We start from the raw sequence: 27,876 nt of genomic DNA, 5'->3' as shown, positions 1-27,876 counted from the left end.
AGCGACCACCACTGGTGGTTATCATGTATCATGAGTGCCAGAGCAGCATATGGTGCTGTTGGAGGTGTCGACACCGCCAGTTGAGACGCCTAGTGTGAGTCAGAAGGTCTTTCTGAGCAGGGTTGATGTGCGGAGAATACAAAGGTTGTTCATGCATGCTGAAGATGCCTCATACTATACTGATGCCATGGCTGCTTTTCAAATGGCATCCCTATAGATGTGTGTGAGAGAGAGAGTGTTCTCCTTTGAAATCCTTTGGCTGAGGCTCCAATCAGCCTCTGTCTTCCTGGAGGGCTTCACTTCACCCTGTTAAACCCAGTCAGGCTAGAACAAAATGGCCGAATGGACCAAGGACAATCCATTGTACATGAAAAGGTCCAAGAGAGCATGTGTTACTTTGAGTGCTTCAATGCCTTTTACTATAAATCAGTCCACTATTGAAAGTACACTATATATACAAATGTATGTGGACACCCCTTCAAATTAGTGGATTTGGCTATTTCAGAAACACCCGTTGCTGACAGGTGTATAAATTCAAGCACACAGCCATGCAATCTCCATAGACAAACATTGGCAGTAGAATGGCCTTACTGAAAAATTCAGTGACTTTCCACGTGGCTCCATCATAGGATACCACCTTTCCCACAAGTCAGTTCGTAAAATGTCTGCCCTGCTAGAGCTGCCCCGGTCGTCATTCACAGAACGAGAATGCCGAGTGCTGAAGCGCACAGCGCGTAAAATCGTCTGTCCTCGGTTGCAACACTCACTACCGAGTTCCAAACTGCCTCTGGAAGCAACGTCAGCACAAGAACTGTTCGTCGGGAGCTGAAATGGGTTTCCATGGCCAAGCAGCTGTAGACAAGCCTAAGATCAGCATGCGCAATGCCAAGCGTCGCCTGGAGTGGTGTAAAGCTCGCCGCCATTGGACTCTGGAGCAGTGGAAAAGCGTTCTCTGGAGTGATGAATCACGCTTCACCATCTGGCAGTCCGACGGACAAATCTGAGTTTGGCAGATGCCAGGAGAACGCTACCTGCCCAAATGCATAGTGCAAACTGTAAAGTTCGGTGGAGGAGGAATAATGGTCTGGGGCTGTTTTTCATGGTTCAGACTAGGCCCCTTAGTTCCAGTGAAAGTAAATCTTAACGCTACGGCATACAATGACATTCTAGACGATTCTGTGCTTCCAACTTCATGGCAACAGTTTGGGGAAGGCCCTTTCCTGTTTCAGCATGACAATGCCCCCGTGCAGAAAGCGAGGTTCAAACAGAAATGGTTTGTAGAGGTTGGTGTAGACTTGACTGGTCTGCAAAGAGCCCTGATCTTAACTCCATCAAACACCTTTGGCATGAATTGGAACGCCGACTGCGAGCCAGGCCTAATCTCCCAACATCAGTGCCTGACCTCACTAATGCTCTTGTGGCTGAATGGAAGCAAGTCCCCGCAGCAATGTTCCAACTTCTAGTGGTAAGCCTTCCCAGAAGAGTGGATGCTGATAGCAGCAAAGGGGGGACCAACTCTATATTAATGCTCATGATTTTGGTGTCCACATTTTTGGTCATGTTGTGTATTTCTTAGGTAAGCCCTTTTTTAGGTTCATGAGACACACAAACATTGTTTTCTCTTTGAATCCAGTTTTCTCTCATCCCTTTTCCAGCCTGCAGGATGTTTGTAGTTCTAGTCTTTGATGACGACCTCTAACTCTTCTACCAATAAAATGTTAATTCTGTGATTTAACCACAAAACGTCTAGCTATGCCTTTTTAGCTTCCGGTTATGCAAGAACATGAACACCCCAATTTTAGATGGAGCTATTTAACTTTTTGCACCAATAGGTTTTTTTATTTGATGATGAGGCTAAATCAAAGCTTCCTGTCCGCTTTCCTCCATGCAGACAGTATTACTGTTAAGTAGCGGGATGGGAGTGGCGCGTTAGGAGGAACGTGGCTGTGTTGTCACTGGGCTTCCCTCCAGAAGGTAGTCCAGCGCCACTGTGTCATTGGGTTTTGTTTGAAATGGAGAAGAGCCGAGGCGAGCAAAGACCCCGTTAGACTGAATGCTGTGAAAATATTCACAGACAGACTGACGAAGGAGGGGACAGTTTTAGGGATGTATACATTTGGAATTGTAACAGTCCATACACCTTACAACTTGACTGTGTATAAACAAAGTTATTTGTGTTTTTGAGTCTTCAGACTACCTGTGCTGGTATGTAGTAGGTCAGTCTGTTTGGAGCTTTGAACTGAACTGATTTGTCTACTCGTCACCTTTTTGATTCCCCGGCCAGCCTGTCGACCTGCGTACTCACCCTGATCACAAAGCCATTATTTTATATGTCAACCCGAATCACCTGTCAGCTGGGTTCTGCATGCTCTTTGTCAGGAAGTGCACTTAGGGGAGAGAGGAAGTGAGTCATGAGCATCCCAAGTCTACACTAATTCCCTGTTAGTCTGTGAGAGTCTGGGTGAAACTCACAGCAACTTGGTTGTAGCCTGGAATCTGGAATCCAAACTGAATATTTATCTGTGAAAAGGAGGAATATTTGGTGTGGATTCCAGGTTAGCTCTATTGTGCTTCAGATCAAATATCCTGCCTTTATTTGATTGGGTAGGGCAGCCATATTGGATTGTTGTATTAACAGTTGAAATCCTTAGCCTGTTATTTGTGGTCTATTTGAAGAGTAAGCTACTGTGCTTTAGTGAGCCTGGTTTGCTGCTCTGCGGCTGTGGGTGTTCATACCGTACGTGAGTGAATCAATGTGGGTCAAGCAGTCAACAAACCAGGAAGGGTTGTGTGTATGTATTTGTGTATATGTGTTTTCTAGTGTCTGTTTTAGTGTTTGTGTCTGTTTTTTAAACGTTTCTGTGTGTGTTTATGAGTGTGTCGTGAGAGCTGATCCATTGAGTAGTGTGTCTACCCACTCTACCCAGAGTGCGTGAAAACACGCTTTGGTGATGACATTTCACTTTCTTATGTTGTAAAATACATTTGACCAAGACAAATATGATTCATCATGTTCTGAATGGTTCAGTGAGGTCGTTTTCTGACATATCATTAACATTATATCCTAGAAGTCAGATTTCATAACCTAATACATCTGATAAAGCACTGAGCTCTGTTGACAGAGTATTTCATAACCTAATACATCTGATAATAAGCACTGAGCTCTGTTGACAGAGTATTTCATAACCTAATACATCTGATAATAAGCACTGAGCTCTGTTGACAGAGTATTTCATAACCTAATACATCTGATAATAAGCACTGAGCTCTGTTGACAGAGTATTTCATAACCTAATACATCTGATAATAAGCACTGAGCTCTGTTGACAGAGTATTTCATAACCTAATACATCTGATAATAAGCACTGAGCTCTGTTGACAGAGTATTTCATAACCTAATACTTCTGATAATAAGCACTGAGCTCTGTTGACAGAGTATTTCATAACCTAATACATCTGATAATAAGCACTGAGCTCTGTTGACAGAGTGATGCAGCTTCCTCGTCTAAACTTTTGGGGATTTTACATTTTGTGGTTGTTGTCTTCCAAGTTGTTTCCGCGGGTCGCAAATAGATAAGTTAGTATGACACGAGCTGAAATAAATGTAAAAGGCTTTGAAAATAAAAAGCTTGTGTTATGCTCAGTGGTCCGTTGACATTTCACAGATACGCTTGTTTTTGTTCATATTAAAATGAACAGCATAAAATTAAATATGAAAGTACTAAATGTCATGTCTCAAAGTTGATATCTATCTCACCTTTATATTTCACCTCTATTCAATGGTAAGTCTGTCCGTCGGGTTCAATAGTAAGCCTGTCCATAGGGTTCAATGGTAAGCCTGTCCATAGGGTTCAATGGTAAGCCTGTCCATAGGGTTCAATGGTAAGCCTGTCCATAGGGTTCAATGGTAAGCCTGTCCATAGGGTTCAATGGTAAGCCTGTCCGTAGGGTTCAATAGTAAGCCTGTCCGTCGGGTTCAATGGTAAGCCTGTCCGTCGGGTTCAATGGTAAGCCTGCCCGTCGGGTTCAATGGTAAGCCTGTCCGTAGGGTTTAATGGTAAGCCTGTCCGTAGGGTTCAATGGTAAGCCTGTCCGTAGGGTTTAATGGTAAACCTGTCTGTAGGGTTCAATGGTAAGCCTGTCCGTAGGGTTTAATGGTAAACCTGTCTGTAGGGTTCAATGGTAAGCCTGTCCGTAGGGTTTAATGGTAAACCTGTCTGTAGGGTTCAATGGTAAGCCTGTCCGTAGGGTTTAATGGTAAACCTGTCTGTAGGGTTCAATGGTAAGCCTGTCCGTAGGGTTTAATGGTAAACCTGTCTGTAGGGTTCAATGGTAAGCCTGTCCGTAGGGTTTAATGGTAAACCTGTCTGTAGGGTTCAATGGTAAGCCTGTCCGTAGGGTTTAATGGTAAACCTGTCTGTAGGGTTCAATGGTAAGCCTGTCCGTAGGGTTTAATGGTAAACCTGTCTGTAGGGTTCAATGGTAAGCCTGTCCGTAGGGTTTAATGGTAAACCTGTCTGTAGGGTTTAATGGTAAACCTGTCTGTAGGGTTTAATGGTAAACCTGTCTGTAGGGTTCAATGGTAAGCCTGTCTGTAGGGTTCAATGGTAAACCTGTCTGTAGGGTTTAATGGTAAACCTGTCTGTAGGGTTCAATGGTAAACCTGTCCGTAGGGTTTAATGGTAAGCCTGTCCGTAGGGTTCAATGGTAAGCCTGTCCGTAGGGTTTAATGGTAAACCTGTCTGTAGGGTTTAATGGTAAACCTGTCTGTAGGGTTTAATGGTAAGCCTGTCTGTAGGGTTCAATGGTAAACCTGTCTGTAGGGTTCAATGGTAAGCCTGTCCGTAGGGTTTAATGGTAAACCTGTCTGTAGGGTTCAATGCTAAGCCTGTCAGGTAGCCTTAATTCTCACAGAGAATCCTAACACAATGCTATTTTCCAGATTTTTTAAAACTTTTTTTTTTGTCACCCTAATTTTGGCCATCCTGCAAGGGTAAAAACTCCAATAAGTTTTGAATGGATTATGACAGCGACATGAGGTTCTTAGAGGAGTATCTACAAAATGAACATATTATTTTACACATTGGTCAAAAGATGCATTTTTGATTGGACACCCCACATTGAGTCTGCTTGCAGTGCTGGAACCTGATACCGACAGTAGCACGAATATGCTCTCTCTGATTCAAGTATAACACCACATGACCAAAGGTATGTGGACACCTGCTGAACATCTCATTCCAAAATCATGGGCATTAATCTGGAGTTTGTCCCCCCTTTGCTGCAATAACAGCCTCCACTCTTCTGGGAAGGCTTTCCACTAGATGTTGGAACATTGCTGCAGGGACTTGCTTCCATTCAGCCATAAGAGCATTAGTGAGGTCGGGCACTGATGTTGGGCGATTAGGCCTGGCTCGCAGTCGGCGTTCCAACTCATCCCAAAGGTGTTCAATGGGGTTGAGGTCAGAGCTCTGTGCAGGCCGGTCAAGTTCTTCCACACCGATCTCGACAAACCATTTCTGTATGGACCTCGCTTTGTGCACGGGGGGGCATTGTCATGCTGAAACAGGAAAGGGCCTTCCCCAAATTGTTGCCACAAAGTTGGAAGCACAGAATCATCTAGAATGTCATTGTATGCTGTAGCGTTAAGATTTCCCTTCACTGGAACTAAGGTGCCTTGCCCAAACCATGAAAAACAGCCCCAGACAATTATTCATCCTCCACCAAACTTTACAGTTGGCACTATGCATTTGGGCAGGTAGCGTTCTCCTGGCATCTGCCAAACCCAGATTCGTCCATCGGACTGCCAGATAGTGAAGCGTGATTCATCCCTCCAGAGAACGCATTTCCACTGCTCCAGTCCAATGTCGGCGGGCTTTACACCACTCCAGCCGACGCTTGGCATTGCGTATGGTGATCTTAGGCTTGTGTGCGGCTCCTTGGCCATGGAAACCCATTTCATTAAGTTTTTGTCGAACAGTTCTTGTGCTGACGTTGCTTCCAGAGGCAGTTTAGAACTCGGTAATGTGTGTTGCAACCGAGGACAGACAATATTTTTGCCCTACGTGCTTCAGCACTCGTCAGTTCTGTTCTGTGAGCTTGTGTGGCCTACCACTTCGCGGCTGAGCCTTTGTTGCTCCTAGACGTTTCCACTTCACAATAACAGAACTTACAGTTGACCAGGGCAGCTCTAGCAGGGAAGAAATTTGACCAACTGACTTGTTGGAAAGGTGGCATCCTGTGACAGTGCCACGCTGAAAGTCACTGAGTTCTTCCGTAAGACCATTCTACTGCCAATGTTTGTCTATCGAGATTGAATTGCTGTGTGCTCGATTTATACACCTGTCAGCAACAGATGTGGCTGAAATAGCACAATCCACTCATTTGAAGGGGTGTCCACATATTTCTGTATGTATAGTGTATTAACTCTCAAAACAAGCATTCATGTACCGTATAGACTACTATTACAATGTAATATTGTATGACTACTGTCAAAACTACATTTCCCAGATTTACTTGCTGTGCTGGCCCCAGCTTGTCAGGCCTACAGCTGTGTTTCTGTCTGTAGTCTGTCGGCGCTGGGGATGCCCCCACATTGTTGCCATTTGCTGTAGGTTTCCCCTGTCTGTTGGACTCAGTCATGATTTACAGTGGCGCTCCTGTCTTTGAAATATGTGGGTTTGAGGTCAACGGCTAACCCTCGTTATCTGAAGCAGATCCCACACAGACATGCACATGCGTGCGCACACACACATATGACGGTTAGCACTAGTTAGTGTTAGTGACAGCCAAGCAGCGTTCACAGCTGAGTAACTGGGTCAGTTGAAGATGAGGACTCTTCTTATCTCAGACCTCATCTGTGGACGCTCACTGCTCACTGCTCACTGCTCACTGCTCACTGCTCACTGCTCACTGGAAAGCTGTTGAGCAACCAACCAACCTGATCAGGCTACCTCTGTCTCTCTCTCTCTCTCTCTCTCTCTCTCTCTCTCTCTCTCTATTCTCTCTCTCTCTCTATTCTCTCTCTCACTCTCTCTCTCTCTCTCTCTCTCTCTATTCTCTCTCTCTATTCTCTCTCTATTCTTTCTCTCTCTCTGTCTCTGTATCTCTCTCTCTCTATTCTCTCTCTCTATTCTCTCTCTCTGTCTGTCTCTGTATCTCTCTCTCTCTCTCTCTCTCTCTCTCTCTCTCTATTCTCTCTCTCTATTCTCTCTCTCTATTCTCTCTCTCTCTCTCTCTGTCTCTGTATCTCTCTCTCTATTCTCTCTCTCTATTCTCTCTCTCTCTGTCTCTGTATCTCTCTCTCTCTCTCTCTCTCTCTCTCTCTCTCTATTCTCTCTCTCTATTCTCTCTCTCTCTCTGTATCTCTCGCTCTCTCTCTCTCTCGCTCTCTCTCTCTCTCTCTCTCTATTCTCTCTCTCTATTCTCTCTCTCTCTGTCTCTGTCTCTCTCTCTCTCTCTCTCTCTCTCTATTCTCTCTCTCTCTGTCTCTCTCTCTATTCTCTCTCTCTATTCTCTCTCTCTCTGTCTCTCTCTCTCTCTCTCTTCTCTCTCTCTATTCTCTCTCTCTATTCTCTCTCTCTGTCTCTCTCTCTCTCTCTCTCTCTCTCTCTCTCTCTCTCTCTCTATTCTCTCTCTCTATTCTCTCTCTCTCTCTCTCTCTCTCTCTGTCTCTGTCTCTCTCTCTCTCTCTCTCTCTCTCTCTCTATTCTCTCTCTCTCTCTCCATCTCTCTCTCTCCATCTCTCTCTCTCACACACATCTCACAGACGAGAAGGACACAGATTAGCATCAAGGAAATATCAATGTGGATGTGTTCATGTCTGCCTGCACGTGTATGTTCCACTTACTGTATGTACTTGCATTCTGTGTTCATACAGTAGGACTGCACCATTGTCAGCTGTCCTACTGATGTGAAGACCTGGGTTGTTCCCCGTGTGAAGAGAGAGAGAGAGTGTGTGTGTGTGTGTGTGTGTGGGGGAAGTCCTATATATTATCCAGACATCCAAGGTTAACATATTTCTTCTTTTTTGAATGATTTCTCTTCATTTTAGACGTTGACAGTGGATGTGTGATGTTGAGAGTATGATGGAAAATTCATCAATCATTGCCAGGACATAAACAGAAACAGCTGTTGGTCTCTTTAGTTGTGGGAATCAGATCAGCTGATGCATTCGACTCCACCAATGATCTTCCCAACGGCACAGATATCAGCCTTCTAGATGACAAAATCACAGTAAAGAGATCTTGATGTTGTCAGTGTGGCTGGCATTGAACCAAGCTTCCTTTCTCCTTTGTGTGTCACTCAGGTCAGGCACTGCAGGGCCTGACCTGAGTTTAACCTTTATTTAACTAGGCAAGTCAGTTAAGAACAAATTCTTATTTACAATGACGGTCTAGGAACAGTGGGTTAATTGCCTTGTTCAGGGGAGTTTGTCAGCTCGGGGATTCTATCCTGCAACCTTTCGCTTACTAGTCCAACTCTCTAACCACTAGGCTACCTGCTGCCCCAGGGCTACACTAGCAACGGCTACAAATTAGCCACTGCAGGGCTACAAATGAAATGACATTGGTCGTATAAACATATTTAGTAGATGTTATTATGGGTGTAGCGAAATGCTTGTGCTCCAACATTGCAGTACACTGGCTAGCGCTATGCTTAGCTATCGTTATCGCTAGCCTCAACCAGACCCACACTCTGGAACCCACACAAAGAGACACCATTAAAAATACATGGAGGGGGTTTTATCAGCATGGCAACAATCAGGCGCCCATCAATTATAATGAATGCTACAATCATGGAGGACAGAGGATGTCTATTGTGTGGTGGCTGAATAGGAAGAAAGGGTAAACATCTTTCTCAGTCATGTGTTTTAATATCATGTGTTCAGTCATGTGTTTTAATATCATGTGTTCAGTCATGTGTTTTAATATCATGTGTTCAGTCGTGTGTTTTAATATCATGTGTTCAGTCATGTGTTTTAATATCATGTGTTCAGTCGTGTGTTTTAATATCATGTGTTCAGTCATGTGTTTTAATATCATGTGTTCAGTCATGTGTTTTAATATCATGTGTTCAGTCATGTGTTTTAATATCATGTGTTCAGTCATGTGTTTTAATATCATGTGTTCAGTCATGTGTTTTAATATCATGTGTTCAGTCATGTGTTTTAATATCATGTGTTCAGTCATGTGTTTTATTATCATGTGTTCAGTCATGTGTTTTAATATCATGTGTTCAGTCATGTGTTTTAATATCATGTGTTCAGTCGTGTGTTTTAATATCATGTGTTCAGTCGTGTGTTTTAATATCATGTGTTCAGTCATGTGTTTTAATATCATGTGTTCAGTCATGTGTTTTAATATCATGTGTTCAGTCATGTGTTTTAATATCATGTGTTCAGTCATGTGTTTTAATATCATGTGTTCAGTCATGTGTTTTAATATCATGTGTTCAGTCATGTGTTTTAATATCATGTGTTCAGTCATGTGTTTTCATGTGTTGTTTTCACGAGGTTTATCCATCAGAGAGATGGTCTCTGTGTGAACATGAGGTTTATCCATCAGAGAGATGGTCTCTGTGTGAACATGAGGTTTATCCATCAGAGAGATGGTCTCTGTGTGAACATGAGGTTTATCCATCAGAGAGTTGGTCTCTGTGTGAACATGAGGTTTATCCATCTGAGAGATGGTCTCTGTGTGAACATGAGGTTTATCCATCAGAGAGATGGTCTCTGTGTGAACATGAGGTTTATCCATCAGAGAGATGGTCTCTGTGTGAACATGAGGTTTATCCATCAGAGAGATGGTCTCTGTGTGAACATGAGGTTTATCAATCTGAGAGATGGTCTCTGTGTGAACATGAGGTTTATCAATCTGAGAGATGGTCTCTGTGTGAACATGAGGTTTATCCATCAGAGAGATGGTCTCTGTGTGAACATGAGGTTTATCAATCTGAGAGATGGTCTCTGTGTGAACATGAGGTTTATCCATCCGTAAGCTGGTCTCTGTGTGAACATGAGGTTTATCCATCTGAGAGCTGGTCTCTGTGTGAACATCATGGGCAATTCCACGGTAACGTATTTACACTGAGACTGCCAAACAAAAACCATTGATTTCAAAGTTTAACCAACCAACTATATGCACAATGACTACTTGTATCTGCACCGTTCTTCCTGTAAATCTATTATGGTAAATTGTTCTATGTAATTTGTTAAAAGTAGTCCTTGTGAATAGAGTTGTATGGTTTGTTTTACTTTTAAATCAATGTTTTTATTAGTATACATTAGAAAGTGAAAAATCGGAGGGTAAATTCATTAACGTGGAATTGACCGCATGTTAGATATGAATGATTACTTCTAGAGTTACTTTCTCCTTATATTACCCCTTCTGTTTTCACATTACAACTCAGCACATTGTGATGGGATGTTGCTGGGGATACGGTGTGCGTGTGTGCCTGCGTGTAATAGCATCCAGTACAATACAACCAATGACTTTGCATTATCTAAGGCTGTCACAGTAGTCTTCTCCTCAACACTACATGCAGTCATCCTTCAAGGCTTACAGGTTTACAGATGTTTAGTGTTCCCATTCCCTTTGCTATTCACTATACACTGTTCATTATTCAGGATGCAACGTTAGGCCTCGTACTGACATGAGGGGCTACGTTCATTATTCAGGATGTAACGTTAGGCCTCGTACTGACATGAGGGGCTACGTTCATTATTCAGGATGTAACGTTAGGCCTCGTACTGACATGAGGGGCTACGTTCATTATTCAGGATGTAACGTTAGGCCTCGTACTGACATGAGGGGCTACGTTCATTATTCAGGATGTAACGTTAGGCCTCGTACTGACATGAGGGGCTACGTTCATTATTCAGGATGTAACGTTAGGCCTCGTACTGACATGAGGGGCTACGTTCATTATTCAGGATGCAACGTTAGGCCTGACATGACATTTTTGAAGCACCTTTGGCAGCGATTACATCCTTCTTAGGTATGACGCTACAAGCTTGGCGCACCTGTATTTGGGGAGTTTCTCCCATTCTTCTCTGTAGATCTTCTCAAACTCTGTCAGGTTGGATGGGGAGCATCGCTGCACAGCTATTTTCAGGTCTCTTCAGAGATGTTTGATCGGGTTCAAGTCCAGGCTCTGGACTCAAGGACATTCAGAGACTTGTCCTGAAGCAACTCCTGCGTTGTCTTGGCTGTGTGCTTTGGGTCGCTGTCCTGTTGGAAGGTGAACCTTCGCACCAGTCTGAGGTCTTGAGTGATCTGGAGCAGGTTTTCATCAAGGATCTCATCAAGGATCATCAAACATCCCCACAGCATGATGCTGCCACCACCATGCATCACCGTAGGGATGGTGTCAGGTTTCCTCCAGATGTGACACTTGGCATTCAGGCCAAATAGTTCAATATTGGTTTCATCAAACCAGAGAATCTTGTTTCTCATGGTCAGAGAGTCCTTTAGGTGCTTTTTGCCAAACTCCAAGCGGTTTATCATGTGCCTTATACTGAGGAGTGGCTTCCATCTGGCCACTCTACCATAAAGGCCTGATTGGTGGAGTGCTGCAGAGATGGTTGTCCTTCTGGAAGGTGCTCCCATCTCCACAGAGGAACTCTGGAGCTCTGTCAGAGTGACCATCGGGTTCTTGGTCGCTTTCCTGACCAAAGCCCTTCTCTCCCGATTGCTCAGTTTGGCCGGGCGGCCAACTCTAGGAAGAGTATTGGTGGTTCCAAACTTCTTCCATTTAAGAATGATGGAGGCCACTGTGTTCTTGGGGATCTTAAATGCTGCAGAAATGTTTTGGTACCCTTCCCCAGATCTGTGCATCGACACAATCCTGCCTCTGAGCTCTACGGACAATTCCTTCGACCTCATGGCTTGGTTTTAGCTCTGACATGCACTGTCAACTGTGGGACCTTATATAGACAGATGTGTGCCTTTCCAAATCATGTCCAATCAATTGAATTTACCACAGGTGGACTCCAATCAAGTTGTAGAAACGTCAATGGAAACAGGATGCACCTGAGCTCAATTTCAAGTCTCATAGCAAAGGGTCTGAATACTTATGTAAATAAGGTGTTTGTTTTTTATATTTTATACATTTGCAAACATTTCTAAAAACCTGTTTTCACTTTGTCATTATGGGGTACTCTGTGTAGATTGCTGAGGATGTTTTAAATGTATTTATTCAATGTTAGAATAAGGCTGAAGCGGTCTGAATACTTTCTGAAGGCAGTGTGCATGTTTACGTTCTAAAACTGATGCATCTCTCTTTCTCTCTCCCCTCTCTGTAGGTTGTGCTAGTTTTCGCTCTCAGCATTGGAGCACTTGGAATATACTTTATAGATTCTTCTGAGTAAGTACCCCTTTTAATGTGCTGGTATGTGCTTTTGTATTGATCTGCTATTGAACACTACGTTGTGATATCAGATCTGATATTTCTCCACCTCAAGTGAACTCATACATGGAAGGCTACAGTTCCTCACATTGGTGAAATATAATTCTTACTGAGTTACGTAGCTGTATGGAATGAGTTGTTAATCTATGAGTTGTTATTGAACGTGAATGAGATATGATATTAATAGATACTTCAGACACACGGTGTGGTCCTCATCGTCCAGTATAATGTCATAGTGCAGCCTTGTGCTGGGTTTGATGGATTTCTGTGTGTTATCTGAAAGACTAGAAAGACTCCTCTCCTCCTTTATGGTTTTGTCAATAGAAGTCGGTCAGCCTTGCGCCAAACTTTGTTTCCATGGTAACCTAGATAGAACAGGATATCAGTAGATCTGCCTGGTCCTCAGAGACACCCCCACTTGTAGACACACACACACCATCTGTAGACCCACACACACCATCTGTAAACCCACACACACACACACATATACCTACACCCCCCCACCTGTAGACACACACGCGGGCACACACACACACACACACACACCACACACACACACACACACACACACACACACACACACACACACACACACACACACACACACACACACACACACACACCATCTGTAAACCCCCACACACACACACATATACCTACACCCCCCCACCTGTAGACACACACGCGGGCACACACACACACGCATACACACACACAGTAAACTAAGCATCCCATACTTCAAATCACCCACCCAGGCCATTCTCAGGCTTTCACCCATCCTAGCCCTGACAGAGTTAATAATACTATGATAATGTAGATAATGCTTCAGGTAATGCCTGTGAAAATAGAATTTTCTGACAGATCCTATTAAAATCACTTCATGATTTATGTGTGCAGCAGTTAGCCTAGCGGTTAAGAGCATTGGGCCAGTAACCGAAGGTTGCTGGTTCGAAAACCCCGAGCCGACTAGGTGAAAAATCTGTCGATGTGCCCTTCAGCAAGGCACTTAACCCTATTTGATCCTATAAGTTGCTCTGGATAAGTATCTGCTAAATGACTAGGGAAATATCTAGGGAAATGCTGACAGTGATACATGCCTTTCCTTTATTGTAGACTACGTGCATCTGTTTATGGACGTGTGTTTTTTATGATTCCTAGACTCACTGCTATCCTCCCTCGGCTTGTTTCCTCTGCTATTCTCCCTCGGCTTGTTTCCTCTGCTATCCTCCCTCGGCACGTTTCCTCTGCTATCCTCCCTCGGCACGCTTCCTCTGCTATCCTCCCTCGGCACGTTTCCTCTGCTATCCTCCCTCGGCACGCTTCCTCTGCTATCCTCCCTCGGCACGTTTCCTCTGCTATCCTCCCTCGGCACGTTTCTTCTGCCATCCTCCCTCGGCACGTTTCCTCTGCTATCCTCCCTCGGCACGCTTCCTCTGCTATCCTCCCTCGGCACGTTTCCTCTGCTATCCTCCCTCGGCACGTTTCCTCTGCTATCCTCCCTCGGCATGTTTCCTCTGCTATCCTCCCTCGGCACGTTTCCTCTACTATCCTCCCTCGGCACGTTTCCTCTGCTATCCACCCTCGGCACTTTTCCTCTGCTATCCTCCCTCGGCACGTTTCCTTTCCTATCCTCCCTCGGCTTGTTTCCTCTGCTATCCTCCCTCGGCACGTTTCCTCTGCTCTCCTTCCTCGGCACGTTTCCTCTGCTATTCTCCCTCGGCATGTTTCCTCTACTATCCTCCCTCGGCACGTTTCCTCTGCTATCCACCCTCGGCACTTTTCCTCTGCTATCCTCCCTCGGCACGTTTCCTTTCCTATCCTCCCTCGGCATGTTTCCTTTCCTATCCTCCCTCGGCTTGTTTCCTCTGCCGTCCTTCCTCTGCACGTTTCCTCTGCTATCCTCCCTCGGCATGTTTCCTCTGCTATCCTCCCTCGGCATGTTTCCTCTGCTATCCTCCCTCGGCATGTTTCCTCTACCATACAGATAGTAGGTCTGGGTGTTACAGTGACAAGAAAGAAATGAAAGCAATGAAATTAATAAAATCATGCCAAGTCTATCATCTGCGGTGTTATCTGAGCAGTAGTGCAGGTCACGGTAGTGTGGAAATGATTCCTGGCATGTTCCTCATCCCTTGTTTACAGAAAGGGATATAGTCCTTCCCGTCTTTACCTCTCCCTCTTTTGTTCCCTCTCTCTCCCTCCCTATCTCTTTCTCTTCCTTCCCTCCCTATCTCTTTCTCTTCCCTCCCTCCCTCCCTCCCTCCCTCTATCTCGTTCTCCCCCTCCCTTTCTCTATCTCTTCCTCCTTTCCTCTCCCCCACTCAAATCTTTTCATTCTGATCTGACTCGACTGCATATTTCAGACAAAAAGAGGGAGACAAATCTCCTTTATAATGCCAAGGTGAAGACTTGATGAGAAGAAACCATCTCTGTGTTTCTGTCTATCCCTTTATCCACCTCTCTCTCGCCCTCCTCTAATTCTCTTTCTCCCTCTGTCTCTCTCCGCCCGCTCCCCCTCCACCTATCTCTCCCCCTCCCGCTCCCTCCCTCCACCTATCTCTCCCCCTCCCACTCCCTCCCTCCACCTATCTCTCTCCCCCCGCTCCTTCCCTCCACCTATCTCTCTCCACCCGCTCCCTCCCTTTACCTATCTCTCTCCACCCGCTCCCTCCCTCCACCTATCTCTCTCCACCCACTCCCTCCCTCCACCTATCTCTCTCCACCCGCTCCCTCCCTTTACCTATCTCTCTCCACCCGCTCCCTCCCTCCACCTATCTCTCTCCACCCGCTCCCTCCCTCCACCTATCTCTCTCCACCCGCTCCCTCCCTTTACCTATCTCTCTCCTCCCGCTCCACCCCTCCACCTATCTCTCTCCACCCGCTCCCTCCCTTTACCTATCTCTCTCCTCCCGCTCCACCCCTCCACCTATCTCTCTCCTCCCGCTCCCTCCCTCCACCTATCTCTCTCCTCCCGCTCCACCCCTCCACCTATCTCTCTCCCCCCGCTCCCTCCCTCCACCTATCTCTCTCCTCCCGCTCCCTCCCTCCACCTCTCTCTCCTCCCGCTCCCTCCCTCCACCTATCTCTCTCCTCCCGCTCCCTCCCTCCACCTATCTCTCTCCACCCGCTCCCTCCCTCCACCTATCTCTCTCCACCCGCTCCCTCCCTTTACCTATCTCTCTCCACCCGCTCCCTCCCTCCACCTATCTCTCTCCACCCGCTCCCTCCCTTTACCTATCTCTCTCCACCCGCTCCCTCCCTCCACCTATCTCTCTCCTCCCGCTCCACCCCTCCACCTATCTCTCTCCTCCCGCTCCACCCCTCCACCTATCTCTCTCCACCCGCTCCCTCCCTCCACCTATCTCTCTCCTCCCGCTCCACCCCTCCACCTATCTCTCTCCACCCGCTCCCTCCCTTTACCTATCTCGGTGTGTAAGGCTCAGACAGTGTCTGTGTGATTTGTCTCTGTTTGTTAGCAGCCTAGAATGTTATCAATCCATTTAGAATTATATAAATGGACAAAACAGCAAATGCAGGGTTTCTGACTGTAGATGCTCTGTCACCAGTCTGTCACCAGGCGGCCACCAGGCAGCCACCAGTCTGTGTCTGTCTGTCTGTCACCAGTCTGTCTGTGTCTGTCACCAGTCTGTCTGTCTGTCACCAGTCTGTCTGTCTGTCACCAGCCTGTCTGTTTCTGTCACCAGCCTGTCTGTGTCTGTCACCAGTCTGTCTGTGTCTGTCACCAGTCTGTCCGTCTGTCACCAGTCTGTCTGTGTCTGTCACCAGTCTGTCTGTGTCTGTCACCAGTTGGTCTCATGACAAGTGGAAGCTCTCTGAAAACAGTGTTTGACTTTTTGTGACTAAGACAATCAGACAACTGACTGGCAGCTCAGAGGCAGATTCTTCCTTAGCCCTGACAGACAGACAGACACTAGGTATTACGGAAGGATCCTAAAGAAGGATACTAGGTTTTAGAGAAGGATCCTAGGGAAGGATACTAGGTATTAGGGAATGATCCTAGGGAAGGATACTAGGTTTTAGAGAAGGATCCTAGGGAAGGATACTAGGTATTAGGGAATGATCCTAGGGAAGGATACTAGGTATTAGGGAATGATCCTAGGGAAGGATACTAGGTATTAGGGAATGATCATAGGGAAGGATACTAGGTATTAGGGAATGATCCTAGGGAAGGATACTAGGTATTAGGGAATGATCCTAGGGAAGGATACTAGGTATTAGGGAATGATCCTAGGGAAGGATACTAGGTATTAGGGAATGATCCTAGGGAAGGATACTAGGTATTAGGGAATGATCATAGGGAAGGATACTAGGTATTAGGGAATGATCCTAGGGAAGGATACTAGGTATTAGGGAATGATCATAGGGAAGGATACTAGGTATTAGGGAATGATCCTAGGGAAGGATACTAGGTATTAGGGAATGATCCTAGGGAAGGATACTAGGTATTAGGGAATGATCCTAGGGAAGGATACTAGGTATTAGGGAATGATCCTAGGGAAGGATACTAGGTATTAGGGAATGATCATAGGGAAGGATACTAGGTATTAGGGAATGATCCTAGGGAAGGATACTAGGTATTAGGGAATGATCCTAGGGAAACACAAGATTTTAGGGAAGGACGTTAGCTGTAGTTAAGGACTGTTTCTCTGACTCATTAGATAATAATGATTTTACAGTTTTGTGTGTGTCTCTGTCTCTCTCTGTCTCTCTCTCTGTCTCTCTCTCTGTCTCTCTCTCTGTCTCTCTCTGTCTCTCTCTGTCTCTCTCTCTCTCTCTGTCTCTCTCTCTGTCTCTCTCTCTGTCTCTCTCTCTCTCTCTGTCTCTGTCTCTGTCTTTGTCTCTCTCTGTCTCTTTCTTTCTTTAATGTGACCAACTTACCCCTGGGTGTGTGTGTGTGTGTGTGTATCTCTGTGTGAGTGTGTGTTGACTGGGCTTGTAGACTCCACTTCCTCTCCCCCTGATCCTAAACACGCCTCAACCCGTCCACACGTACGTACACATGATTGATCCGATCGATGGTCAGAGAACTCCAGGTCAGCCGTTAATGGAAGTCATTATTGTAGCAAATAACACAGCCTCGATAACACACTGCATATTCATAATACATTATAGCCTCATGTTTTGTTTATCTCTTGCTCTTTAGAACGGTTCTTTTGAAGAGAGAGAGGGAGATCTTTTTATAATATAGGCTTTTAACCCTACCTCAGTGGAGCTGTGTTCTGCTCTCCCAAGAGGGAGGAGGTCCACACACAGCACTGATCAGTGGGTAGAAACACCACTATCCTCCCCAGGGTTATGTTCTTCCAGGTGGCTGTTGTCTTTAGAGGAGCTGTAGAATGTTACTAACCTTAACCCTGCAGTGGAATGCTTTGTAAACACAGTGGAAACAGGTGGAAGGAATATTACAGGGATGTTCTATTGACTGGTATAAAGTACTGTACCTGTTATTCTTGTAATCAGGAGGGAATAAACTGGCAATCTGGGAATCCTTTTGGAAAGTTACCCGAGTTGTTTAACCCTATGAAGAAATAGCGGATCAATTGTATTGGAATATGAGGTGATACGTAGAGCTCTGAGTTTTTCCTGGTCAGGTCATGTGGCCAAGGGAAAATCTCCTGGTCCTAACGACAGAGACCAGTGAGAATAATAGGTTGGATTATGGAGGTCTGCCAGTCAGTCAGAGAGAGTTACTGTCATTTCACTGGATACATTCATTGTGCATCTGTGGAGAGAGAGTCATAATCCCTGATGATCTCTCTTTTCTATTATTCGGCAATACAACATTTGTTGCAAAGCTGATGCTATTTTGGTACTATTTTCATTGGGAGCATACTTCTTCCCTCCCTCCCTCCCTCCCTCCCTCCCTCCCTCCCTCCCTCCCTCCCTCCCTCCCTCCCTCCCTCTCCCTCCCTCCCTCCCTCCCTCCCTCCCTCCCTCCCTCCCTCCCTCCCTCCCTCCCTCCCACATCCTGGTCTGTTTTAAATTCTTATCTCATCCTTCTCTTCTCTGCTCCTGTTGAACGAGGGAGTGAATGAATAAGATGTATGTAGGCCAGAGACTCTGCAGGACGGCTCTTCTAGAAGGATCTCCTTATTCCTGGCAATTGTCACACACACACACACACACATACACGGCACACCACACTGACACACACACATACTGTTTTGGGGTTATCAGATAGCTGTGGTGTGTGTGTGCGTGCGTGCGATCAATGACAGCAGTGAAGAGAGAAACAGTGCTTAATTACTTATTAATGGGATAAGGTGAGAAATATATTTGGAAGCGGACTGGGCAGACCTGAAGGGTATTGGATCTACAAACGGTCTGCTAAGTATTATCTGACTGATGACTAGACATTTCCGTGACAGATTGACCAGGTGAATCCAGATAAAAGCTATGATCCCTTATTGATGTCACTTGTTAAATCCACTTCAATCAGTGGAGATGAAGGGGAGGAGACAGGTTAAAGAAGGATTTTCAAGCCTTGAGACAATTGAGACATGGATTGTGTGTGTGCCATTCAGAGGGTGAATGGGCAAGACAAAACATTTAAGTGCCTTTCAACGGGGTATGGTAGTAGGTACCAGGAGCACCGGTTTGAGTTTGTCAAGAACTGCAACGCTGCTGGGTTTTTCACACTCAACAGTTTCCTGTGTTTATCAAGAATGATCCACCACCCAAAGGACATCCAGCCAAGCTGACACAAGTGTGGGAAGTCAACATGGGCCAGGATCTCTGTGGAACGCTATTGACACCCTGTAGAGTCCATGCCCTGACGAATTGAGGCTGTTCTGAGGGCAAAAGGGAGGTGCAATTTAATATTAGGAAGGTGTTCCTAATGTTTTGTGAACTCAATTTATGGTTTAGAGCTGCAGCTGCGCTGAACACAGAGAAATGAAAAAGTTTGATTAAATTGCAGAGCAGGTTTAGTATTCTGTGCTCTCAAGTCCCCCTGTCCACACAAATGACAGTTAATTGACAGTGTTTTGTTTTTAGGAGGCGTTTTAATGTTTAGCAATACCTCTTATTTCTACTGGCTCAACGCTCTGCAGACAGATAACAAGACTAATGTTATTGTCAACGTGGGGTTCTTGGAAATTGAGGTTTGCTCATTTTCTGAACTGTGGAGCCTGATATTGGTTGTGCACATCCCAAATGACACCCTATTCCCTTTCTAGTGCACTACATTTGACCAAGACCCATAGGGACTAGGGTGCCATTTGGGAAGCAGTGACTATCTCTTATGACTGTACAGCAGGGATATTCAGATCAGCCTACTCAGCTCTACCTGGCAATTGCTGATAAGGCATAGAAAAATACTGATTGAATTATCATGAACAAATTAATGACTAATTGAAATTCTGTTTTAAAATTAGTTTGTAGTGTAGTTACATGTAATGACATAAATTCATTGAATTTATTGTAAGCATTGTATTTCTGTGTAACTGAATGGGATCTGTTGTGGACTGACTTGGGGACCGGTTCAGACCAACACCTGTATACGGGAATCTGCTCTCTGTTGGATTGTGATTGAAACCTGTTGTCTTCCATCACGGGAGAGGAAGGAAAAGCCATGAAGCTTCTAGCTGGGAAATAGTGCTAGAGAATGACTGTTCCCACCTGGCCTACACATCTAGAGTCTCCATCCACCTCCTATATAACATCTAGTCTCCATCCACCTCCTATATAACATCTAGTCTCCATCCACCTCCTATATAACATCTAGTCTCCATCCATCTCCTATATAACATCTAGAGTCTCCATCCACCTCCTATATAACATCTAGAGTCTCCATCCATCTCCTATATAACATCTAGAGTCTCCATCCACCTCCTATATAACATCTAGTCTCCATCCACCTCCTATATAACATCTAGTCTCCATCCATCTCCTATATAACATCTGGTCTCCATCCACCTCCTATATAACATCTAGTCTCCATCCACCTCCTATATAACATCTAGTCTCCATCCATCTCCTATATAACATCTAGTCTCCATCCACCTCCTATATAACATCTAGTCTCCATCCACCTCCTATATAACATCTAGTCTCCATCCATCTCCTATATAACATCTAGTCTCCATCCATCTCCTATATAACATCTAGTCTCCATCCACCTCCTATATAACATCTAGTCTCCATCCACCTCCTATATAACATCTAGTCTCCATCCATCTCCTATATAACATCTAGTCTCCATCCATCTCCTATATAACATCTAGTCTCCATCCACCTCCTATATAACATCTAGTCTCCATCCACCTCCTATATAACATCTAGAGTCTCCATCCACCTCCTATATAACATCTAGTCTCCATCCATCTCCTATATAACATCTAGTCTCCCTCCACCTCCTATATAACATCTAGTCTCCATCCATCTCCTATATAACATCTAGTCTCCATCCATCTCCTATATAACATCTAGTCTCATCCACCTCCTATATAACATCTAGTCTCCATCCATCTCCTATATAACATCTAGAGTCTCCATCCACCTCCTATATAACATCTAGAGTCTCCATCCACCTCCTATATAACATCTAGTCTCCATCCACCTCCTATATAACATCTAGTCTCCATCCATCTCCTATATAACATCTAGTCTCCATCCATCTCCTATATAACATCTAGTCTCCATCTACCTCCTATATAACATCTAGTCTCCATCCATCTCCTATATAACATCTAGTCTCCCTCCACCTCCTATATAACATCTAGTCTCCATCCATCTCCTATATAACATCTAGTCTCCCTCCACCTCCTATATAACATCTAGTCTCCATCCACCTCCTATATAACATCTAGTCTCCATCCATCTCCTATATAACATCTAGTCTCCATCCACCTCCTATATAACATCTAGTCTCCATCCATCTCCTATATAACATCTAGTCTCCCTCCACCTCCTATATAACATCTAGTCTCCATCCATCTCCTATATAACATCTAGTCTCCATCCACCTCCTATATAACATCTAGTCTCCATCTACCTCCTATATAACATCTAGTCTCCATCCATCTCCTATATAACATCTAGTCTCCATCCACCTCCTATATAACATCTAGTCTCCATCCACCTCCTATATAACATCTAGTCTCCATCCACCTCCTATATAACATCTGGTCTCCATCCACCACCTATATAACATCTAGTCTCATCCATCTCCTATATAACATCTAGTCTCCATCCATCTTTTATATAACATCTAGTCTCCATCCACCTCCTATATAACATCTAGTCTCCATCCATCTCCTATATAACATCTAGTCTCCATCCACCTCCTATATAACATCTAGTCTCCATCCATCTCCTATATAACATCTAGTCTCCATCCACCTCCTATATAACATCTAGTCTCCATCCATCTCCTATATAACATCTAGTCTCCATCCACCTCCTATATAACATCTAGTCTCCATCTACCTCCTATATAACATCTAGTCTCCATCCATCTCCTATATAACATCTAGTCTCATCCACCTCCTATATAATATCTAGAGTCTCCATCCCTCTCCTATATAACATCTAGAGTCTCCATCCACCTCCTATATAACATCTAGTCTCCATCCATCTCCTATATAACATCTGGAGTCTCCATCCACCTCCTATATAACATCTAGTCTCCATCCCTCTCCTATATAACATCTAGTCTCCCTCCACCTCCTATATAACATCTAGTCTCCATCCATCTCCTATATAACATCTAGTCTCCATCCACCTCCTATATAACATCTAGTCTCCATCCATCTCCTATATAACATCTAGTCTCCATCCATCTCCTATATAACATCTAGTCTCCCTCCACCTCCTATATAACATCTAGTCTCCATCCACCTCCTATATAACATCTAGTCTCCATCCACCTCCTATATAACATCTAGTCTCCATCCATCTCCTATATAACATCTAGTCTCCATCCACCTCCTATATAACATCTAGTCTCCATCCATCTCCTATATAACATCTAGTCTCCATCCATCTCCTATATAACATCTAGTCTCCCTCCACCTCCTATATAACATCTAGTCTCCATCCACCTCCTATATAACATCTAGTCTCCATCCATCTCCTATATAACATCTAGTCTCATCCACCTCCTATATAACATCTAGTCTCCATCCATCTCCTATATAACATCTAGAGTCTCCATCCACCTCCTATATAACATCTAGAGTCTCCATCCACCTCCTATATAACATCTAGTCTCCATCCACCTCCTATATAACATCTAGTCTCCATCCATCTCCTATATAACATCTAGTCTCCATCCATCTCCTATATAACATCTAGTCTCCATCTACCTCCTATATAACATCTAGTCTCCATCCATCTCCTATATAACATCTAGTCTCCCTCCACCTCCTATATAACATCTAGTCTCCATCCATCTCCTATATAACATCTAGTCTCCCTCCACCTCCTATATAACATCTAGTCTCCATCCACCTCCTATATAACATCTAGTCTCCATCCATCTCCTATATAACATCTAGTCTCCATCCACCTCCTATATAACATCTAGTCTCCATCCATCTCCTATATAACATCTAGTCTCCCTCCACCTCCTATATAACATCTAGTCTCCATCCATCTCCTATATAACATCTAGTCTCCATCCACCTCCTATATAACATCTAGTCTCCATCTACCTCCTATATAACATCTAGTCTCCATCCATCTCCTATATAACATCTAGTCTCCATCCACCTCCTATATAACATCTAGTCTCCATCCACCTCCTATATAACATCTAGTCTCCATCCACCTCCTATATAACATCTGGTCTCCATCCACCACCTATATAACATCTAGTCTCATCCATCTCCTATATAACATCTAGTCTCCATCCATCTTTTATATAACATCTAGTCTCCATCCACCTCCTATATAACATCTAGTCTCCATCCATCTCCTATATAACATCTAGTCTCCATCCACCTCCTATATAACATCTAGTCTCCATCCATCTCCTATATAACATCTAGTCTCCATCCATCTCCTATATAACATCTAGTCTCCATCCACCTCCTATATAACATCTAGTCTCCATCCACCTCCTATATAACATCTAGAGTCTCCATCCACCTCCTATATAACATCTAGTCTCCATCCATCTCCTATATAACATCTAGTCTCCATCCATCTCCTATATAACATCTAGTCTCATCCACCTCCTATATAACATCTAGTCTCCATCCACCTCCTATATAACATCTAGAGTCTCCATCCATCTCCTATATAACATCTAGTCTCCCTCCACCTCCTATATAACATCTAGTCTCCATCCATCTCCTATATAACATCTAGTCTCCCTCCACCTCCTATATAACATCTAGTCTCCATCCATCTCCTATATAACATCTAGTCTCCATCCATCTCCTATATAACATCTAGTCTCATCCACCTCCTATATAACATCTAGTCTCCATCCATCTCCTATATAACATCTAGAGTCTCCATCCACCTCCTATATAACATCTAGAGTCTCCATCCACCTCCTATATAACATCTAGTCTCCATCCACCTCCTATATAACATCTAGTCTCCATCCATCTCCTATATAACATCTAGTCTCCATCCATCTCCTATATAACATCTAGTCTCCATCTACCTCCTATATAACATCTAGTCTCCATCCATCTCCTATATAACATCTAGTCTCCCTCCACCTCCTATATAACATCTAGTCTCCATCCATCTCCTATATAACATCTAGTCTCCCTCCACCTCCTATATAACATCTAGTCTCCATCCACCTCCTATATAACATCTAGTCTCCATCCATCTCCTATATAACATCTAGTCTCCATCCACCTCCTATATAACATCTAGTCTCCATCCATCTCCTATATAACATCTAGTCTCCCTCCACCTCCTATATAACATCTAGTCTCCATCCATCTCCTATATAACATCTAGTCTCCATCCACCTCCTATATAACATCTAGTCTCCATCTACCTCCTATATAACATCTAGTCTCCATCCATCTCCTATATAACATCTAGTCTCCATCCACCTCCTATATAACATCTAGTCTCCATCCACCTCCTATATAACATCTAGTCTCCATCCACCTCCTATATAACATCTGGTCTCCATCCACCACCTATATAACATCTAGTCTCATCCATCTCCTATATAACATCTAGTCTCCATCCATCTTTTATATAACATCTAGTCTCCATCCACCTCCTATATAACATCTAGTCTCCATCCATCTCCTATATAACATCTAGTCTCCATCCACCTCCTATATAACATCTAGTCTCCATCCATCTCCTATATAACATCTAGTCTCCATCCACCTCCTATATAACATCTAGTCTCCATCTACCTCCTATATAACATCTAGTCTCCATCCATCTCCTATATAACATCTAGTCTCATCCACCTCCTATATAATATCTAGAGTCTCCATCCCTCTCCTATATAACATCTAGAGTCTCCATCCACCTCCTATATCACATCTAGTCTCCATCCACCTCCTATATAACATCTAGTCTCCATCCATCTCCTATATAACATCTAGTCTCATCCACCTCCTATATAATATCTAGAGTCTCCATCCATCTCCTATATAACATCTAGAGTCTCCATCCACCTCCTATATAACATCTAGTCTCCATCCACCTCCTATATAACATCTAGTCTCCATCCATCTCCTATATAACATCTAGTCTCCATCCATCTCCTATATAACATCTAGTCTCCATCTACCTCCTATATAACATCTAGTCTCCATCCATCTCCTATATAACATCTAGTCTCCCTCCACCTCCTATATAACATCTAGTCTCCATCCATCTCCTATATAACATCTAGTCTCCCTCCACCTCCTATATAACATCTAGTCTCCATCCACCTCCTATATAACATCTAGTCTCCATCCATCTCCTATATAACATCTAGTCTCCATCCACCTCCTATATAACATCTAGTCTCCATCCATCTCCTATATAACATCTAGTCTCCCTCCACCTCCTATATAACATCTAGTCTCCATCCATCTCCTATATAACATCTAGTCTCCATCCACCTCCTATATAACATCTAGTCTCCATCTACCTCCTATATAACATCTAGTCTCCATCCATCTCCTATATAACATCTAGTCTCCATCCACCTCCTATATAACATCTAGTCTCCATCCACCACCTATATAACATCTGGTCTCATCCATCTCCTATATAACATCTAGTCTCCATCCATCTTTTATATAACATCTAGTCTCCATCCACCTCCTATATAACATCTAGTCTCCATCCATCTCCTATATAACATCTAGTCTCCATCCACCTCCTATATAACATCTAGTCTCCATCCATCTCCTATATAACATCTAGTCTCCATCCACCACCTATATAACATCTAGTCTCATCCATCTCCTATATAACATCTAGTCTCCATCCATCTTTTATATAACATCTAGTCTCCATCCACCTCCTATATAACATCTAGTCTCCATCCATCTCCTATATAACATCTAGTCTCCATCCACCTCCTATATAACATCTAGTCTCCATCCATCTCCTATATAACATCTAGTCTCCATCCACCTCCTATATAACATCTAGTCTCCATCCATCTCCTATATAACATCTAGTCTCCATCCACCTCCTATATAACATCTAGTCTCCATCTACCTCCTATATAACATCTAGTCTCCATCCATCTCCTATATAACATCTAGTCTCCCTCCACCTCCTATATAACATCTAGTCTCCATCCATCTCCTATATAACATCTAGTCTCCATCCACCTCCTATATAACATCTAGTCTCATCCACCTCCTATATAATATCTAGAGTCTCCATCCACCTCCTATATAACATCTAGAGTCTCCATCCACCTCCTATATCACATCTAGTCTCCATCCACCTCCTATATAACATCTAGTCTCCATCCATCTCCTATATAACATCTAGTCTCATCCACCTCCTATATAATATCTAGAGTCTCCATCCATCTCCTATATAACATCTAGAGTCTCCATCCACCTCCTATATAACATCTAGTCTCCATCCATCTCCTATATAACATCTAGTCTCCATCCACCTCCTATATAACATCTAGTCTCCATCCACCTCCTATATAACATCTAGTCTCCATCCACCTCCTATATAACATCTAGTCTCCATCCATCTCCTATATAACATCTAGTCTCCATCCACCTCCTATATAACATCTAGTCTCATCCATCTCCTATATAACATCTAGAGTCTCCATCCATCTCCTATATAACATCTAGTCTCCATCCACCTCCTATATAACATCTAGTCTCCATCCACCTCCTATATAACATCTAGTCTCCATCCACCTCCTATATAACATCTAGTCTCCATCCACCTCCTATATAACATCTAGTCTCCATCCATCTCCTATATAACATCTAGTCTCATCCTCCTCCTATATAACATCTAGTCTCCATCCACCACCTATATAACATCTAGAGTCTCCAGCCATCTTCTACATCATACACATGGAGGAAATGGTCATGCCGTGTTAATTTTCTTCCCTGTCACAATGCCCAGACATACTGTAGTACTGCAGGCTCTTTAGCAGAAAAAATAACATGAGAAATTATTCCCAGCTATTGTGTAGTCCTCCAGAGATGTAGTCTGAATGTAACCACTGCATGGTCTCATTACTTTTACATTTATATTTTGGTGATTTAGCAGACGCTCTTATCCAGAGCAACTTGCAGTTAGTGCGTTCATCTAAGGTAGGTAGACTAACCACATGAAGAACACAACCCAGACAGAGCAGCTTGGAGTTAATAAAGTTGAGGACGTTGTTAGTTTAATCAGTGAATGGGCAGATAGATAAGGAAAGTCCTGTCGTTTTATTTGCATTTATATAAGCATGGAGGCTTTTATCACATAATTGGTTTTATGTTCAAAGGGATGTGATGGGGATGTGGTTTGGTTTTGTAACGGTAGTGTGTGTGTGTGTGTGTGTGTGTGTGTGTGTGTGTGTGTGTGTGTGTGTGTGTGTGTGTGTGTGTCCGTGCGCGATGTGTGTTGTTGTGTGACTGTGAGGGACATCTCTGCAGAGGGGATTTAGGATAAATAAAAAAGGCCATGTTATTTTTAGACTCCCTGAGAAGCTATTAATTGTCCAATGGCCTGTCAGGTGATGAATCACTTTTATTTTAGTTGTGGTGCCTTAGCCTAAATCAATCACTGAAGTACTAACCTGCCTCCCCCATCCCTCCCCCTCTCCCCCTCCATATACACACTCACACTCTTGGGGTTGCACAGCAGATGGGTTCACACATACACACGTGAAGAACACACACGTTAAGAGGCTACAGACCGGATAGTGCATGTTTTTACAACACAGTAGCCACATAATGCTGTCACTGTGCAGTTTTAAGTAACACGGCTTCCATGGTGTTCTGGTCCATCTCTGTAGGTGGTGCCATTAGTTCAATTAACCAGCTA

The 27,876-nt window shown here is 43.9% G+C and overlaps 1 protein-coding gene across 5 annotated transcripts in view; it reads left to right on the top strand.

Moving 5' to 3' along the window:
* The window catches only part of LOC106577193 (calcium-activated potassium channel subunit alpha-1a), a 390,133-nt gene that overhangs the window by 209,593 nt on the left and 152,664 nt on the right, over positions 1-27,876 (top strand). For all 5 annotated transcript variants that reach the window (XM_082964883.1, XM_082964882.1, XM_082964880.1 and 2 more), the window contains exon 3: positions 12,302-12,363. In XM_082964883.1, the coding sequence (XP_082821009.1) occupies positions 12,302-12,363 (62 nt within the window). The remainder of the gene's footprint in view (positions 1-12,301; positions 12,364-27,876) is intronic.

Source organism: Salmo salar, chromosome 18 (assembly GCF_965601325.2).
Source record: "Salmo salar chromosome 18, fSalSal1, whole genome shotgun sequence".
Taxonomy (NCBI): domain Eukaryota; kingdom Metazoa; phylum Chordata; class Actinopteri; order Salmoniformes; family Salmonidae; genus Salmo; species Salmo salar.
This window is presented reverse-complemented; position numbering and strand designations above follow the sequence as displayed.